General features: G+C 46.0%; 1 protein-coding gene and 1 long non-coding RNA gene across 4 annotated transcripts in view; one reads left to right on the forward strand and one right to left on the reverse strand.

The window, feature by feature from the left end:
• The window catches only part of LOC110385709 (enhancer of mRNA-decapping protein 4), a 21,798-nt gene extending 4,030 nt beyond the window's left edge, over positions 1-17,768 (forward strand). Inside the window, exons 7-25 of one of the 3 annotated variants that reach the window (XM_038010694.2) lie at positions 352-548; positions 932-1,041; positions 2,144-2,282; positions 5,081-5,249; positions 7,221-7,324; positions 7,707-7,818; positions 7,909-8,036; positions 9,152-9,237; positions 9,590-9,693; positions 9,804-9,907; positions 10,041-10,134; positions 10,202-10,360; positions 10,499-10,622; positions 10,939-11,131; positions 11,596-11,761; positions 12,538-12,703; positions 13,054-13,165; positions 13,935-14,158; positions 14,378-17,768. In XM_038010694.2, coding sequence (XP_037866622.1) covers positions 352-548; positions 932-1,041; positions 2,144-2,282; positions 5,081-5,249; positions 7,221-7,324; positions 7,707-7,818; positions 7,909-8,036; positions 9,152-9,237; positions 9,590-9,693; positions 9,804-9,907; positions 10,041-10,134; positions 10,202-10,360; positions 10,499-10,622; positions 10,939-11,131; positions 11,596-11,761; positions 12,538-12,703; positions 13,054-13,165; positions 13,935-14,158; positions 14,378-14,567 — 2,681 coding nt within the window. In that variant the 3' untranslated portion in view covers positions 14,568-17,768. Of the gene's footprint in view, positions 1-351; positions 549-931; positions 1,042-2,143; positions 2,283-5,080; positions 5,250-7,217; positions 7,325-7,706; positions 7,819-7,908; positions 8,037-9,151; positions 9,238-9,589; positions 9,694-9,803; positions 9,908-10,040; positions 10,135-10,201; positions 10,361-10,498; positions 10,623-10,938; positions 11,132-11,595; positions 11,762-12,537; positions 12,704-13,053; positions 13,166-13,934; positions 14,159-14,377 lie in introns of all 3 variants that reach the window. The other 2 variants (XM_038010693.2, XM_038010695.2) reach the window with 2 other exon arrangements.
• LOC134201874 (uncharacterized) lies at positions 929-2,203 on the reverse strand. The gene is made up of 2 exons (XR_009977131.1): positions 2,119-2,203; positions 929-1,578 (listed from the first exon to the last, which is right to left on the reverse strand). It is a non-coding gene; the product is annotated as an uncharacterized LOC134201874 (long non-coding RNA).
• Positions 17,769-19,358: the final 1,590 nt, after the last annotated feature.

Here is a 19,358-nt window from a genome sequence, read left to right on the forward strand (position 1 = left end):
TCTCTAACATATCATCTGCAACGAAAGCTTATTGAAATGATTAGTGGTAAAAGGAAAACTGGAGGGTCGATATTCTCGTGGCAGACCATTCTTAAGATGGACAGACCTCATTAAATTGTCTATGAAGTTTCCCTTACTAAATATCCATGTGGTGCCACTAATAGAAAGATGCAATATTGCAAAAGCTGTAATCAACTTATGATCTATGACCAGGAATACTTTGCTTAAGTTAGAGAGTGAAATGTCAAACAGGATTTACCTATTTTTTTTAGCACATTTATTTCTTGAGTGAAACCTCAAGATAAGGCAAATCTAGCAACGCTTTCAATAGATGTTTGATATTGCCCCCAGCCCGCATCTGGAACATGCGCGTGATCGCGAGGGCCGTGGCGGGCACGGAGGGGGTGGGGGGCGCGGGTGCGCTGGCGGGCGGCGCGGGCACGCTGTCCGCGGGCGGGCACGCCGCCGACCTGGTGGACGCCGCCTTCTCGCCCGACGGCACCGCGCTCGCCACCGCCGCCGCCGACGGATACGTCATGTTCTTTCAGGTATCCACTCCACGTCACACCGCCGGCTAATGTACACGAGCTGCCGTACAAACACCAAGAAGAGATACTTCCTGATATTCTCTCATATCCATTCAAAAAACGTTTCTTGTATGAATTAACCCTTTAAGCCCAGACTCCACACGTATTGGACATATAATCTTATATTACATTAGTCTAAGGCAGCAAAAAGGTTAACTCTAAAATTTTAAATTGTATTTTGAGTCATTTAGTCTTATGTAGTCTGGAATTAAATTAATTTGAAGATGCCACATCCAGCTACCCGAAGCTAGGATTGCCTAAATATCTTTAATAAAGCTTCGTCTCCGACTGGACTTGTCTGTCGGTACTCGCGACCGCTGTGACCGCCCGTGGTCCTGCCGCAGGTGTGCATGCAGAACCGGAGCCCCCGCTGCCTGCACAAGTGGCAGCCGCACGACGGGAAGCCCCTCAGCTGTCTCTTCTTCCTCGACAACCACAACAACTACAACTCTGAGTACGAACGACTTTTTAATTTGGTATTTAATTGGCATTACCATTCGAACTGCCCTCTACTATACATCTTCACAAAAAATTCAATTATTAGAAGTTATAGACAACTACAACTGAATGATCATTTGCCAGTAGTTTGTCCTGGTGTCGAGCGACGCGACCCCACTAAGCTCTAGATCCATCAAGATCCTCAGGTTTCATTCCCGATGCTGCGGACCGAATGGAAAACAGTCGACGTCGCTCAATACACGTCATTTCGGATCCTCCCGATCCACTAACAATGCTTTTAGGTACCTCAAGCCCCGGTCATCGTTCTCGTCGAAACCGTCGCTTGCGACGAAAGGCTCGCCGAGTAAATTAACTCTCAGATACAGCCCACTGAGTTTCTCGTCGGATCTTCTCAGTGGGTCGCATTTCCAATCCGGTGGTAGATTCTGCGAAACACGGCTCTAGCTAGGGTTCGTGTTAGTAACGTTGTCAGGTTTGAGCCCCGTGAGCTCACCTACTGGCTCAGCGAATCTAGAATAATCCCTCGAGGCTACTAGAATAGATAGGAAAAAAAAACATCAAGCCGGCATCAATTTTTCAAAGAAAAACTTGTTAGATGATCACTTGGTTATAAAAATAGCGTGATGTGCCATGCTCGTGGTGTGCTGATGGTAAGTCCACGAATGTATCGCCTTCCTATCTACTTCTTTCGCGAAGACATGAGCCGACTTCGACTTCGGGGCTCACAGTGGATAGCCGCATCCTCGTAGCCCGTAGATTCGATTAGACCCTCAGCCTCAAGCAAATCGGGTAACGTTATCAAAATCTCAATTGTAGTGGAATCGTGATTGCTTCCCGACAGAAGCAGTAATGCGTTTCGGTCTGAAGGGTAGGGCAGCCATTGTAACTATAGATCTTAGAACTTGTATCCCAAGGTGAGTGGCGCATTTACATTGTAGATGTCTATGGGACCAGTAACCACTTAACACCAAGTGGGCTGTGAGCTTGTCCATCCATCTAAGCAATAAAAATAAAATAAAAAGTGACAAGCAACCTGGGATAAAACTTGCGAGCTCACAGCATGCTCACCCACCAGTAAACGGTTCCCCTCATCACAGTGTTCAGTTCTGGAAGTTTGCCGTGACCGGCGCGGACAACAACACCTGCATCAAGATATGGTCGTGCAAGTCCTGGAACTGCCTGCAGACCATCTCGTTCGCTCCTGAAGTGCCCAACGAGAGCAGTCTCGGTTTGAAGGTACGTTCCGAATGTGACGCGCGTTGGCGACTAGGGAATTAATTAGTTGGAATTACGTGAAAGTGTAATTAGGTTACTACTAGTGATCTCCAACTTCAGCTGTGACTAATAATGTTAAGTGCATGAAAAACTGACATTTAAAAATGTTTGCATGCCGTCTGGCGTACGTAGAATGTAGCTATAACAAAAACACTACAAAAACATCTGTACAAAGATTGTGATAAAAGTCGCGCGAGGTTTTTTGGCGGGAACGCGAGGAGTGAAAATTTATTTTGTCTATTTAGCTTCGATCAATAATATTACTAGATTCGCGATTAGCGCTTCAAAAGCGGCCCGAAAAATAAGACCACAAATAAATTTGTGGTCTTATTTCAAATTAGTATGGTCCAATCATAGCCAACACTAAGACGTCAAAACGCTGCAATGCGCGTTTAAAAACTGAGTAAAAAACCACCGTAACACCAAGGTTTTGGAAGGAATATCTTTTTTTGGTAAATTTATATTATTAAGTGTTTTTCATAAAATAATAAACACAATTATATTGTAAATAAAACACAATTTACGAATATTGTAATTGTTTGGCCAATGTTTGCAACAAGGCACCAACTATTGTAACAAAGATCACCTATTCTTGGACAGGGAATGCATAGAGTAGTTTTGTTATTTTATAATGTTATTTTTGTTTGTAGATTTCCTAGTAGCCCCTTGTCGCTGTGCACAATGGATATATATATTGTCGCGAAAGAAAGAGGAGAAGAAATTTAGAACTCTTATAAAAATTCTAGAATTGTTCAATGGTGGTGGCAAATCAATGCAAAAAAGTATTAAAAAAACTTTATATGTATGTGTAAATATTTTAAGCGTATATGCTGAAAAGGATTTGTTTTCTGGGGGAAACGAACACAGCCATAAAATAAGCCTAAATTAAACTGATTATAGAAAAATTCATTGATATAAGATTACATTATATTTGTAAAAAAGAAACCGCTCATATAAAAATGACTTCTAAAAGACAGCTTTATAACAAACTGAATCTGTTTAAAGGTAATTAAACCTACATTATTGTTTTAATTACTTCTGTATAAAGAATACGTGGAAAACATGTTTCGTGTTTCCTTTCATATTTTTTTTACTTTATTCAATTTTATTTTTTATCACCTATTTGTTGTAATAGCGGCAATGTAAAATATTATCTACTACTTTTTTGAATCGGTCAAAAATAGTTGCGACCATACAAAACAAACCTAAAACAAATATGTATATTCTGCAACTCTATGTCTTTCAATACTTACTGTGTTCTGAGCATTGAAATGTAATACCAAGAACTACATCTAGTTCCACAATACAATAAGCACGAAAGTTTAAACAAATATTTTTAACCTTATACATTAGGCTTTAAGTATCATTTTAGAATAAATATTTTTGTACTGATGACTTTTTATGTTCAAGTGACATTTTAAATTTATTCCATAATATTCTTTTTCTGACGAAAGGACCTAAATACATATATTTTGCAATGGTAATTAAACTTTATGTTTAAGTATTAAGGTTTATAATAAACTGAAGTCGTTAACATTATTAAACTTTTTTCTAAGAAATGAAGATGTTTTCGTGTCTGCAAACGTGGCCACTGGAGCGTCTTATTTTTGTTCCTGATCCGTAATCTAGTACTATTATTGATCGAAGCTATTTAGTGTTTCGTCAGATTTAAATGCGTAATAACGGTGGTTTATTAACTGTTTAATATCTGTGGAAGTGCACAACTGTAGGAAAATGAAACAAAATCGCTGGACGTAACTTCTCGGGATCCTCCAAAAAGTCCACTGAAAAAGTTTCGGTAAATGATCACCATTTTACTGAGATTATATTTTATACCATATTATCTCATCTCATCTCATTAAACGAAATAAAATGATTATTTCGTTCCAGTTTTAATGTCTCAAATTAATCATCTTCATATTATCATTTTTTATAAAAATAAGAATATCAACTAAAATAAGAAATGACTTAAGGTCTTAGTTACCAGGTCATAAAATCCCTTAAAAAAAAGCCGCGCGATTACTAATAAACAAGACCATAAATTAGATTACATTTAGGTTGATGAGTTTGAGCTCTTGTAAAGGGCACAACAACTTTAAATGCAAATATAAATTTAGAAAAAAATGACAGTCTCCCGCCTGCCGCCAGTGTGTAACCTTATGTACCATGTAACCTTAACAACAGCACTAGAAAATCCTGGATGGCGACTGGAGTGTTCTGGTATAATTCGCTAGAGATCAGTATTCCCCATTCTTCGACAAATTTCATATTGCCCTTTTACGACAACCCCACGACATGATGGTGGTGCAACTTTAGGTCTACACACAGACATGACATGCCTTAAGGACAGGGAAAAGGTCCGTTTACTGGACAATAGAATGTTTGTTCACCAAAAAAATTGCCAAATGGGTTAAATTTCTGGCCATTATGACTATCACGGCGGAAGAAAGGATAAATTTACCCGCACCCCCTGCACCCCATTATTGTCTTTTGACTAAGTACATTATAGGATCAAAGATTCCCTCGACAAGCCTGGTCGCGGTTGTATATCCGAGCTGCGCAGTAGTTACAGCAGTGGGAATCAGTGGAGGACAAATATCTTAAGTTTCCAATCCCAGCCAATCGTTCCCGAACAGAGTCGATTCGATTTGCCACCCGCCTTATCAAATTAAACTATAATATGGAAAAACATTGGACCAATGGGGCAACCCCATGAAGTGAAGGTAGACATGAGACACAGGGTGGATTGTGGCGTGCAGGTGATGCTGGACAGGAGCGCGCGGTTCCTGGTGGTGTCAGCGGCGAGCGGCCGCGCGCTGTACGTGCTGGGCGTGGCGCGCGACGCGGCCGACACGCACGCACACTGCACCGCGCTCGCGCACTTCCTGCTGCCCTTCCCCGTGCTCAGCTTCTGCATCGCCGACGCGGGTACGTGACGCACTCACACGCGCTCCCCTCCCCGCGCCCACCTCCCGCAGCGCCGACGCGGGTACGTGACGCACTCACACGCACTCCCCGCTCCCCTCCCCGCGCCCACCTCCCGCAGCGCCGACGCGGGTACGTGACGCACTCCCCGCTCCCCTCCCCGCGCCCACCTCCCGTAGCGCCGACGCGGGTACGTGACGCACTCACACGCGCTCCCCTCCCCGCGCCCGCCTCCCGCAGCGCCGACGCGGGTACGTGACGCACTCACACGCGCTCCCCTCCCCGCGCCCGCCTCCCGCAGCGCCGACGCGGGTACGTGACGCACTCACACGCACTCCCCGCTCCCCTCCCCGCGCCCGCCTCCCGCAGTGCCGACGCGGGTACGTGACGCACTCCCCGCTCCCCTCCCCGCGCCCGCCTCCCGCAGTGCCGACGCGGGTACGTGACGCACTCCCCGCTCCCCTCCCCGCGCCCGCCTCCCGCAGTGCCGACGCGGGTACGTGACGCACTCCCCGCTCCCCTCCCCGCGCCCACCTCCCGTAGCGCCGACGCGGGTACGTGACGCACTCACACGCGCTCCCCTCCCCGCGCCCGCCTCCCGCAGCGCCGACGCGGGTACGTGACGCACTCACACGCGCTCCCCTCCCCGCGCCCGCCTCCCGCAGCGCCGACGCGGGTACGTGACGCACTCACACGCACTCCCCGCTCCCCTCCCCGCGCCCACCTCCCGCAGCGCCGAAGCGGGTACGTGACGCACTCACACGCACTCCCCGCTCCCCTCCCCGCGCCCGCCTCCCGCAGCGCCGACGCGGGTACGTGACGCACTCACACGCACTCCCCGCTCCCCTCCCCGCGCCCACCTCCCGCAGCGCCGACGCGGGTACGTGACGCACTCACACGCACTCCCCGCTCCCCTCCCCGCGCCCACCTCCCGTAGCGCCGACGCGGGTACGTGACGCACTCACACGGACTCCCCGCTCCCCTCCCCGCGCCCACCTCCCGCAGCGCCGACGCGGGTACGTGACGCACTCCCCGCTCCCCTCCCCGCGCCCGCCTCCCGCAGTGCCGACGCGGGTACGTGACGCACTCCCCGCTCCCCTCCCCGCGCCCGCCTCCCGCAGTGCCGACGCGGGTACGTGACGCACTCCCCGCTCCCCTCCCCGCGCCCGCCTCCCGCAGTGCCGACGCGGGTACGTGACGCACTCCCCGCTCCCCTCCCCGCGCCCGCCTCCCGCAGTGCCGACGCGGGTACGTGACGCACTCCCCGCTCCCCTCCCCGCGCCCGCCTCCCGCAGTGCCGACGCGGGTACGTGACGCACTCCCCGCTCCCCTCCCCGCGCCCGCCTCCCGCAGTGCCGACGCGGGTACGTGACGCACTCCCCGCTCCCCTCCCCGCGCCCGCCTCCCGCAGTGCCGACGCGGGTACGTGACGCACTCCCCGCTCCCCTCCCCGCGCCCGCCTCCCGCAGTGCCGACGCGGGTACGTGACGCACTCCCCGCTCCCCTCCCCGCGCCCGCCTCCCGCAGTGCCGACGCGGGTACGTGACGCACTCCCCGCTCCCCTCCCCGCGCCCGCCTCCCGCAGTGCCGACGCGGGTACGTGACGCACTCCCCGCTCCCCTCCCCGCGCCCGCCTCCCGCAGTGCCGACGCGGGTACGTGACGCACTCCCCGCTCCCCTCCCCGCGCCCGCCTCCCGCAGTGCCGACGCGGGTACGTGACGCACTCCCCGCTCCCCTCCCCGCGCCCGCCTCCCGCAGTGCCGACACGGGTACGTGACGCACTCCCCGCTCCCCTCCCCGCGCCCGCCTCCCGCATCGCCGACGCGGGTACGTGACACACTCACACGCACACGATCACTTTGTCCAGTCTCGTCCGTACTCGTCCCAATAAATCGTCCGCATTTCCATTATAATGTCGTATATAAACTATTGTAATAAAAAAATAACGTTTCGAACTTTGTTGCCGGCAGAAGAACAGACCGCGAAGTGCGAGTCCAGCTGCTCCGACCCGTTCCACCGCAGCGAGTCCGCCGACCCCGCCGGGCCCTCGCCCGACGACTTCGACCTCCAGCCGGACGTGAGCACCCGCCTCCAACTATACGATACTAACATAGAACTATGACGGAACCGTTCTCATTGCAAATGTCACAAATTAGTTGAAACATTCTGCATATACATAGTTTTATCATTACACTTGCGATTGCTATATGGCATACCCTTACATAACTTGTGGTAGCCGTCGTAAGTTGACCTGGACGCCGTGAGGACTTCGGAGTCGTCCTCAAAGAGTGTCAGGCAGCGGGCCGGCAGAGCCCCTAACGTCCATGGGTCACGGTGGTCGCTTAATATCAAGAATTGTAAGATATTTTTTTAAATGTGCCCTGAAAAGTATCACGCATAAACTAAGTACTGGAAACTAGAACTCTTAAAAATATATTTGCTTGTGTCCGCGCCCGCAGGTGGCGGACTCGGGCTCGGAGTGCGGGTGCGTCGGGCGGGCCGCCTTGCGCCTCTACGTGGTGCAGCCCAAGGGCCTGCAGGAAGGGCGGCTGGCCTTCGCACTGCCTGCAGGTACTCCACCGCACGCCCAGAAACAGGAGTTGGGGATGCAGCTGTCGACGTCTCCAAGCAATGATATTGAAGAGCAGGTTGCGTCCGCAGGCGGCGCGCCCGAGGAGCAGGGCGGCGAGGCCGGGCCGGCGGCCGTGCCCTCCAGCATCCTGCAGCAGCAGAGCCAGCAACTCAAGAACCTGCTCATGAGGTCACAGGTACACAACGAACAGACAGATGTAATTATCGCACTTTGCTTTTTATATTATTATTATAATTCTTTTCTTTCCTTTTACTATCTGGTGGCGGTTCACATAGGGACGAGCTTGTCTAGTTTCTACCTAAACCGTGTCTTTGCACACGTAGATTACTTGTATACAGTTATTGCACTATGTATATTTATCTGTGGCTCAGTAATTATTTTTAATATGTAGTTTTTTGTTAACATGACAGTGTTCATAAATCATAGACAATTCACAATACGACGGCAGCGCCGCGTGCGCTCCCACACCGCAACTAAAACAACTTGATGAGATCAATTTTTTTGGTGGTAGGACCTCTTGTGAGTCCGCGCGGATAGGTACCACCACCCTGCCTATTTTTGCCGTGAAGCAGTAATGCGTTTCGGTTTGAAGGGTGGGGCAGCCGTTGTAACTATACTTGAGACCTTAAAACTTATATCTCAAGGTGGGTGGCGCGTTTACGTCGTAAATGTCTATGGGCTCCAGTAACCACTTAACACCAGGTGGGCTGTGAGCTCGTCCACCCATCTAGCAATAAATAAATAAATAATTTTTTTTTTACTGTAAATTATCGAATAGTTTTAAGAGATTATTTATTAACTCCGCATTGAAGTTACCCAACGAGTCACGAGTCTGCGTCACTACTCGCACACCTATCTACGAGGTTTTGTTGACACTTCTAACTCTAGTGCGAATTTAAAAGAGAAGAGAGAGATCTAAAAATATTTGAAAATAGATATTTGTCACCGTCACCATCAGCCCAATCATTCACACTGTTAGGTCAATCGCTACTGCGCTCAGCGATGCACTCGGTACTCGTGATTTGTAAGTTGCCGTCTCACACCGGTGGTGGGGCGCGCCGCCCTCCACTTCTGCCGCGGAGTGAGTGCGCGGTCCGGGCGGAGGGGGCGCGGTCGATAACGATTGCAGATAGAATTGAACGAGCTAATGACATGATGTTAAGTGCATACCGCCGCTCACTTACAGACGCGAGACCTACCCACCTAGTAATAAAAAAATAGACATACATATTTGTATGTATTTCTTAGGATATAATGTCAGTATTCACAATAATATACTTATTTGCTTGTCCCCAATATTTGTTGTTGTAGACGCAGCCCGGGAGCCTCATCGGTCAGAGGGCGGAGTCTCCGCCGATCCCTCCGCAGCTCAACCTCATGACGCCCGACGCGTTCAGGTAACCGCACGGCACCGCCCGGCCCTGCCGTGTTTTGGAAGGGACAAAGAATCTCTTGCTCTTTTGTATTGCCCTTGCAGGCAGACAAGCATGTGGCCCGTCTGATAATGAGTGATTACCGTCGCTAATGGACATCAGCAATGCCAGTGCCAGAGCCAAGTCGTTTCCTGCCGCCAAGGACTTCGCAAACTTCGTTTGAAGAAGGACATGCGCTCAAGAAATGCCGCGGAGGGGAGTTAATTTCAAAACCAGATGGCCTAAAAAGAGTCCTCAGTGCTCGGCAGAGGCACGGTGGGGCTACTACGGAGATCCGTCGACCTGATGAGGCAATAAGGGAGTTAACGTTCCTCAGCTCGCCGGGCAAGAGGGAGGAAGAGGATCCGCCGCTGTCGGCCACGCCTGACGTCAGCGCCAAGCCGCGCGGCTCCGTCGGAGGGGACGCCGACCGCGCCAAGGGTACGTCCGCTCACTCAGAACGCCGGGAGGGTTCGGGAGACGCTCCTGCTGGTGCCGCCCGGACCCGGCTCGCTTTGTACTTGTGCTGATGTTGTGTGACTGTGACGCAGGAGCCGAGGGCGCGGGCAAGCCCACCTCGGGGGGGTCCAGTCCCAGCCGGGAGGTGCAGGAGATCATGGCGCACAATGACGACGCCTTCTTCGCCGACAACCTGGTTAGTGTCGGCTTCTGTTCTCTTGTATAGGCATGGCTTGTGAACGTCGCAGATTTGACGTGATGAGCTGTGTTCCTGTGGCACCCATTTTCACCAGTCACCACTAATAACCAGCCGCGAACCTTTGTCCCAGGAGGAGGAGTCGCCGGCGCCGCCCGCCGCCGCCCGCCAGCCGGAGCCCTTCCCGGACAAGCCGCCGCCGCCGCCGCTCGCGCTCCCGCACTCCAGTACGTCTCCGCGCCCCCGGGCAGTGTAGTGTGGGAGCCGCCGACGTCACCAGTTGTTCCGTTACAGACGGCGACACCTCGTGGCCGCAGATATCCATAGCGCAGATAACGGAAGCGAACCAACGCAAGGCGTCCAGCGACAAGTCGGGCGCGCAGAGCCAGCCGCTCGGCGCCGCGTGCGACGCGCGACTCGACCTGCTCGAGCACAAACTGGACAAAATCACAGGTGCGTTTGATTGCACAGATCCTATTTGGAGTCTCTAGACCTTCTGCGGGTACAGATGTGTTTAATTTCAAATGTTTATCGGGCCCCAACTTATCCTGATCCTTAAGTAAAAAAACGTGTCATGATGTTTGGTTGTAGAGTTGCTGCAGCAGCAGGGTCGCGAGCTGCGGGCCCTGCGCGGCGCCACGTGGTGTCCGCGGACCGCACTGGACGAAGCGCTGCAGGCACACGCACAGGCCTTAGATAATGCTGTCACACTAGGGTGTGTATAATTAATTTATGAAAAATAAATTTTACCATTCCTAAAAAGATGTATATATATTTTACGTATGTATATTCCAAAAATATTTATTGTAATCACGTTACGTGTCTTCGACGAGCTCTGCCCGGCGGCGTGCTGTCGCCATCACGTCATGCCAAAACTAGTTCCGTGTCCGGTCGGCACTGCGCATCGACACGGATGGAATATGTATCGGAATCAAATTTAATGTGGGATCTGTATAAAATGTATCCGTTGTGTAAGTGTATATGTGGGAGCAATTCACGTTACTAACATTGAGTCATTGTTGGTGCGGCAGGTGGGAGCGCATGTCGGCGGCGGGCGAGGCTGCGGGCGCGGCGGCGGGCGCGGGCGCGGCGCAGGCGGCGGGCGCGGGGGCGGCGCGCGCGCTGGAGCCGCTGGTGGCCGCGCTGCAGCACGAGCTCGCCGCCAAGCTCACCGCCACCGACCAGCTGCTCAGGGACAACATCGACAAACTAGTCAACAGCAAGGTTTGTCACCTGTCGATACAAGAGCAACACTTCGACGAACCTGTTAGCACGGCCAAGTGACTAGCGATACAACTGTATACTCATTACAAATAAATCTCCTTTTTGTGGCCCAGACCCATAAATAGACCCATAGACATCTACAACGTAAATGCCGCCACCCACCTTGAGATATGAGTTCTAAGGTCTCAAGTATAGTTACAACGGCTGCCCCGCCCTTCAAACCGAAACGCATTACTGCTTCACGGCAGAAATTGGCAGGGTGGTGATACCTACCTATGTAAACTCACAAGACGTCCTACCACCATTTAAAAATGAAACGACGCCCACGCCACTCGAGCACTTCATAAATATACGACAGGTGTGCGGCGTTTGAAAGACCCCTCTGGGCTTTATTGGTTGGGCAAATTGTCCGAGTCTTGGTCCCTGCGGTACAGAGCTGAGGGTGGTGCGTGGTGTGTCGGCAGGCGGTGTCGGAGCGGCTGAGCTCGTCCATAGCGCGCTGCGTGTCGGAGCAGGTCCGCGAGTCCTTCCGCGCGTCGGTGACGGACAGCCTGCTGCCCGCCATGGAGCGCGCGCACGCACAGATCTTCCGACAAGTCAACAACGCCTTCCAGAACGGGACTAAAGAGTGTAAGAAATCCGATAAAAATGTTGTTAGTGTTCAGTAACAAAATATAAAAATGCCGACTCGATAAAGATCGTTTTTTCGATCGATCTTTAGTAGGGTTGGAAATCGGAGATTGCAAATCGATATTGTAGCATTAAATCGATATAGCATTGACATTCCACTTACTCAATGTCAAGTGTATAATAAATACGAATTTTTTAGAAGATGACACATTTTTTTTTAATAATCATACATGCATCAAGCATTTGGCAAACTGTACATTCTCTTAGTTTTTTAATGTAAAAAATTAATTTAAGAAATGAATATCTTTTATACCTTGCACTTTGGCTTTAAAAAAAAGTAATAACTGTATTCCATTTTTAACTATTTAAAATCAGTTATTAAGGTGTTTCATTCTTTTACATAAAGTGCATTTATATTATAATTCCAAACTGGATTGAAATTAGATTTTTGTCTTTTGTCTGAATCCAGTCATCATTTTGCGATCAGAATTATTTTAAAATCTATGTTTTTCAATAATTATCGTCACCCCTTCGGTAGTCAGTGCAATGAACTAACTATACGGTTGCTGATGCAAGTGTAAAAGGTGTAATCTGCCCTTTATTAATAAAACGAGTTAGTTCCAATTTTACTCTGTATATTGTTACAAGCGTCTGACGTGTCGGGTGGGCTATGTACGACTGACTAATGCAAGCGATGTACAAAACTGCATGCGCTACTAAACTGTGTCCCTACATCAACTAAGATTATAATCTTCCCGTCATAATTCCTCACCCAGTCGCAGCTCACACGGAGGCCGCAGCCCGCGCGGCGGCGGAGCGCGGCGGGGCGGCGGCCTGCACCGCGCTGCGGGCCGCGCTGGACCGGCACGCCGATACGCTGGCGCAGCACCCGCGCCTGCTGCTGCAGCACGCCACGCAGGCCGTGCGGGACGCGGCGCACAGGTACCGACAATGTCAACAACGCGAATCCATATAAAAGCAACATGTCCTTCTGCAAAAGAGGCTTGTGGAGAGTATTAAGCGGTAGGCAGCGGCTTGGCTCTGCCCCAGGCATTGCTGAAGTCCATGGGCGACGGTAACCACTCACCATCAGGTGGGCCGTATGGCTCGTCTGCCTACAAGGGCAATAAAAATTTTTTTTCGGTAGATCATTATTCTACCTGATTCCCGGGGATAGGCCAGTATCACAGCTTAGCCTTTGGACAACGATACAATAGTCAGTTAAGTTCATAACAACGATACGCGAATCTATATAAAAGCAATTGTTGTACAAAGTGGAAACGTCTTTCCAGCGTGCTGGAGAAGGAGCTGCTGTGGTGGCGCGAGCAGGCCCGCTCGGCGTCGCTGACGTCACGCGCGCACTCGCCGCACACGCCGCACGCGCACAACCCGCTCGACCGACAGGCACGTGCTACTGTTTTATTCACCGGCTGTTTGGGCAAAGGAACTTACGGTCGAGCCAACCTTGTGCCTTTGAAGCCTCTTGTTACAGTCAGCAAAAATAAGGAGGAGCCCGCAATTAAATGACCTTTTTTCCAAATACTTTGCCCTTGCTGGTGGTAGGACCTCTTGTGAGTCCGCACGGGTAGGTTTCACCACCCTGCCTATTTCTGCCGTGAAGAAGTAATGCGTTTCGGTTTAAAGGGTGAGGCAGCCATTGTAACTATACTTGAGACCTTAGAACTTATATCTCAAGGTGGGTGGGGCATTTACGTTGTAGATGTCTATGAACTCCAGTAACCACTTAACACCAGGCGAGCTCGTCTACCCATCTAAGCAATAAAATAAAAAAATAAAAATGTAATAAAATTATAGACCTGCAGCAAAAGCTGATGTTAATTAAATAAAAATTTACTTGTAGGCAGACAAGTATACGGCCTACTTGATAGTAAATAGTCACCATTAATCATGGACACAGCCAAGCAGATCTATCTACAAATCACAGTAAATGTAATCATAATTATGCAATCACACTGTTACGCTGCAGATGTCTATGAGCTCCAGTAACCACTTAACAAACAGGTGGGCTATGAGCTCGTCCACTCATCTAAACAATAAAAAAAAATTGCATAAACTTTTGTATTATTCTTAAATCAATCGCTCGCCCATTTACGTAACAAAACTCAGCAACTTTTAATTTCATAAGTTTATATTTCGAACATTACTTTCACAGATGCAAATATCTCAAGTGCAAAACATGATCTCATCGGGTGACGTGAACGGCGCCTTCCAGCTGGCCTTGTCCGCCTCGGACCTGTCCCTCGTGGTCACAGCCTGCAGGTCGGCCGAGCCTTCACTGGTGTTCGGGCCCCCCTGTCAGCTCAAGCAGCACGTACTGCTATCATTAGTTCAGCAACTGGCCGCCGATATGTCCAAGGACACGCAGCTCAAGCACAGGTGAGATAAACCGAAACCAACTTTATTAGAGTGATGCACGTAATTATAGGTGACTGATGTTTGAACGGTGTGTGAACATCAACATATGAGATAAGAAAGCAAAATCGAAACAAGGGTGGGCTCACCTGTCTGACCCATAAATAAAAATGATAAGAGACATACCATATTGTTAAGAGTATTTCAAACTATGAAACTAATAATGAATTTATGCTTGTTTAGGTATCTAGAGGAAGCAGTAATGAACCTGGATACGTCTAGTCCTGTGACCCGTGAGCATCTGCCAGGAGTCGTAGCTGAACTGCAGCAGCAAGTGTCGGCCTTCGTGACCGCCTCGCCCTCGCACCCGCTGGCTCGCAGACTGCGCATGTTGCTGCTGGCCTCTGATGCTCTGCTCAAGGCCACGGTGTGAACCGCATGCTGTTCTTCCATCAGCAACAACTCGACTCAGTGATACAGTTGTAGTGGTGTGTGAACACGTGATGTGGGGTTACCCAAGTGCGGGGAGTGCTGAACATTTGTGATAGTTAAGTGTTTAAAGCTTGTGGAAAGTTTGCTGAAATTAGCGTAAGTTGTAATGTGCTAGTTGGATTTACAATTTTTATATAAAAGATTTTCCCGAGGACCTGCTAAAACTCCTTCTTGAGGTCTCCTCTTATTGCGCTGTAAAGGTCTATTCATCATTTTTAAGACTTATTTTATGGTGGACTCCAAATCATTCAGAAACAATATTCGAGAAAACTGTTTTATTTTCATGTAAATGTCTAAATCAATCTTAATCTTTGGTATCCAATGTTTATCTTACATAGTAAATTAAATTGCTTACAAACACATCTCACAACTCCCTTCAAACATTTTAATTGTGAAATTTATAATTGCAGTCCAAACTAAAAGTGAAAGTAATTAAATAAAGGTTCTACTAGTTGATACACTATGTTTGCCGACATACAATATGGAATCCTCATGAGCCTAATTCTGGTATAAATTAGAATACGTTCTGAAGAATGTTCAGCAATCGAGACAGTTGCTTATCAAGCGGTGAATGGCGGAATAAGTGTTTTTCTAACTATAACATTTAGTTACAGCTTAATGTCGAGGTTGTGAGATTAAACTCTCATCTGCTTTAAAACAAACTCTAAATATATATATTATGAGTACAAGTACATTATTGACCAAAATCTGAATCACACTATTGGAATTTCCAAGATAAGCTTCTGAAAATATAAATTCCGAACAATAGCATTCTGACCATCAGTCTACCTACTGAGTAAATGATACGCTCTCGGATTTCCCCCTTGTATACTGACTAAGACAGTATTTCAATTTACTAATTCTACTTTATTAGTACATTTTGATGGAGACTAATAAAATCATACCGGGCAACTACCCATAAAGTAATCTTCCATTTTGAAATATACATCTCTTTCATTTTTATCATGTGTTCATTACTTTTATATATTAATGACATTCCTCATATTATTGTTTTGCTTTTCGAAGATTCTATAAATAAATTCGTATATTTTATAAAAAATATAAAATGCGCATTATATTATATTCTTTGTCATGTTCAATTGGTAATCAGGTTTAAAAAAATTAGCTTATCACCGCTTCTGATATTGATTGGTGCAACTTTAATTTTAACTAACACAAGGAGTTTACATTGATCCTCTTGATAATCGTACCATAATTATTGAATTCTGTCAAAATCTCATAAAATATTTATGGTACACGAAAAGGTACCCTTATATTCATCATCAATCTTTTTTTATCTCTGTTATCAGTCTTAGTTCCCGTTCTCATGGTAATTATGAAAAAAATATATTAATAAATGAATAGTTATTATAAATACTCCTATAAAGTGTCGGAACTGAGTTAATGTTACTGTAATGTTTATATGAGTATACACATATTATGTCATAATTATAATTTTTGTTGATTAATTAATGTTGTTGTGTTTTAAATTAAGTTTCTTCTAATTTAAAAGTAAATTGAGGCCCAAAACCTTTAAAGTATAACGTACATGTTCGTAAAAGTTGAAATGCAAACTGTAAGAAGAACAATTCTCTATTTGTAACTGATTGAATGTACGAAATACGAAAGTTTAGACATAAAGAAAGATTTTATTTTATTTTATAACCAAATCATCAGTTCGTTTAAGTTTCGTTAGCAACTTATCTTGTGTTTGTGTTGCCAGAATTACTTTAACCTAAAAACAAAAATATGTTCTGTTTTTCATATATATATATATATTACATTAATAATAGTGATTGTTAAAAGAAAAATGAATGATAGATATGTTTTGTAATGTAAGTTAAGAAGACACATTGATGCTGTACGGTGACTACATATTATATTATCTTTAAAATAATATAAAACTAAAATTAATAGAATGACTAAATATTAAAGGTCAAATAAATTCAATTAGGAAAAAGCAGTTGATTCTACTCTTTAAAGATTAAAAAGTGATGGTGGCATTTGATGTAATATGATAAAAATAGCAAACTGAGAAATGTAAAATGGAATTAAATGTACAATTTCGCGAATTCCTACTATTCGATATTTAATGTTTAGTAACATATTTAATCTATATTATCAGAATATATAAAAAATAAATAGCAAACTACGCATATTTTTGTAATAAGAAAATTGTATAGCCCTTGTTGCCTCTGGTAGTGTAAAATAATTATTTACTGAAGTCTTAAATTTAAGTCGTTTCATATAGAAAGCAGCATTACATCTCAGAATACATCACATGCCTCCCACATTAAAAAAAACTATTGTCTTTTATTTATGATTGTAAGTGATTTGTTAATGATTGTAGTGAAGCCCACATGCCACTCACATATCATATTTTTGTATCTCATTTATAACTAGTGTTAGGATATTTTCATAGACATTAGAAATCATATGTGGTTCATATTAAAAAAAAACTGCTTTGCTCTCGTAATTATTTATATATGAAAAAAATAACAAAATAACTAAGATACCATGAAAACTATTTTTGAAATGACCGTCTAAGTCGTAACCTTAATTAATAATGTTATGAAATGATATTCGGTACAGAGTTCTCACATGTTTTTAAATTACAAATAATAAGAAAATTATAAATTTGGAATTTTTTATTCTAGTTTTTAGTTTCACTTGTAAAGCCTGTGAAAATTTAAAAGATTTTTTAATATTATGTTTTCTAAACTTAAATAGAAATGAAATTCTTTGAGTACCAATGAAAGGATTAACTCACATCTCGCTGGATTTTCAAGCTATGAACAACCAAGAATATATTGGTTGCAATTGGCTATAGTTGTCTTAAGTTATTACTTGAAATTTGCCGTTCGTGAACATTAGCCGAGTATCAAATCTTAACTACTCGACTTAGACAATAAGGTTGCTTTTTCTTTAGTGCTTTGCCTACAGTATTTATATAAAACCGCCTAAAGGTTATGTTTTTCTAGTGATCTGTTTATCTCTTGTAGAATAATACTTAATGAACTTGTTTTAGTTCAGTTTGTAGGAAAACAACTAAAACAAGCTTAGTTTGATATCTCCTGGTCGTAATTGTGATTTCAGCAATAAAATTATTTTTTCAATTAATAAATATGAATACTTAAACGAATTCACTGCTGTTTTATTTTCTGTTCTGTTCTATTCTTAAATATTTAGTTCTGGGTCAATTAAAAGGTTGCATTATAATGTTAGGGCGTCAGTTTTTGGCCGGTAGAACAGCTCAAAGTTTAGACTACAACTACATTGGGACAGAGGAAATAAGTGGTGGATAAATTCCGCCACAGCCAGTCTGAGTAGCTTTTCTAAGAATTCCGGGATCGCCTGTTGTAGTGGGCTAAGCGACACGACGAAATCTACGATGAATGTGGTTATCTGTGCTTTGACTATTGATAGCGTTAGAGCTAGAATCGTGCATCGGATGAATCCATTCGCACGTGTCTAAGACGTCGTCCGTGATATGCTGTGATCACTCGCATCAAGTGGGTCATAGTGTTTTATCCATTTCTACCATACCCGATTAAGGTCGAGATTGTTGAGACTAACAGTAGGCCATAAAATGAACGGGCTGCATTCATACATTCATGACCACTTGTGAATAACTTAAACATCGTCATGTCTATTACAACGCTAATTACGTTTCACAGACTGCAAATCTATACTTTAATACGCTGTAATTTCACGCTATTGTAACAAAGAAGCCATTTTAAGTCATTTATTTCAAACAATAGTGGTGAATACTTTTTTTTTATGTTTGAAGGATTATTGGTGGCCCGGAGGCTTTTCCAATTTCACCATGACAGTAGAGCGAGCAAAGGCTCAGCCCGGAGGGGTGGGATTTGCTAACAGCTGCCCGAGCGCCTCCGAAGGAGACCTAACAATTCAGGAACAGCTTCGCGAATGAATCTACTACCGGATCGGAATCGCCACCCGCTGAGAAGATCCGGCGCGAAAGTCAGCGGGCTAATACATGGGTTAGGTTGCACGTCGAACTCTTTATCGAGTTCGACGAGCATGGTTACCGGGGTCCCTAAGCCTGCTTCTAGTGCGTCTAATGCAAAGGTTATTGGATCTGATGGATCCGTAAGGACGTGTATAGGGCGTCGACGGTGACTGGCTCCTGTGTGATCAGGATTCGGGGAGTAATCAGCGGCGGCAACGATATCGCGATTATCATGTCGCATAGCCTTAGGTACCGAAGGACCGTTCCGACACTGACTTCATGGTGTTTCCGGATTTATTCGAGGCCCAGGTTGTCGTGTAAGTCAACGTTCCTCACGAACCACGGAACTCTGACGGCTAATCTGCAGAAACGGGATTGTAGGGATTGGAGGGTGTCTATGTGTGGGCGGGCCGCGTGAGCGAACACCACACTCGCGTAAGTCATGACGGGCTTAGACAAGTTTTGTAAGTGTCACCTTGTTCCGAAGGGACATTTTACTCCACTTACAGATCACGGGGTACATCAATTATGTGTGCATACGAAATACTCTTAATAGAAATGCATCTTGTTAATTCAGATTAGGTCTTATAAGTAAGAAAAATATAAAAATTAGTAGGTGGCATGGTGAGGAGTTGCGGACTATTTTATTTAAATTACATTCTCAATCTGAAGATATCGATTCAAGATATAGTTAGATTAAGCATCTTAATTAGATACAAGCTCTTCAATAAGTTCAGCGGTGAATCCTAACAGGTTACT

This window comes from Bombyx mori, chromosome 4, assembly GCF_030269925.1.
Source record: "Bombyx mori chromosome 4, ASM3026992v2".
Taxonomy (NCBI): Eukaryota; Metazoa; Arthropoda; class Insecta; order Lepidoptera; family Bombycidae; genus Bombyx; species Bombyx mori.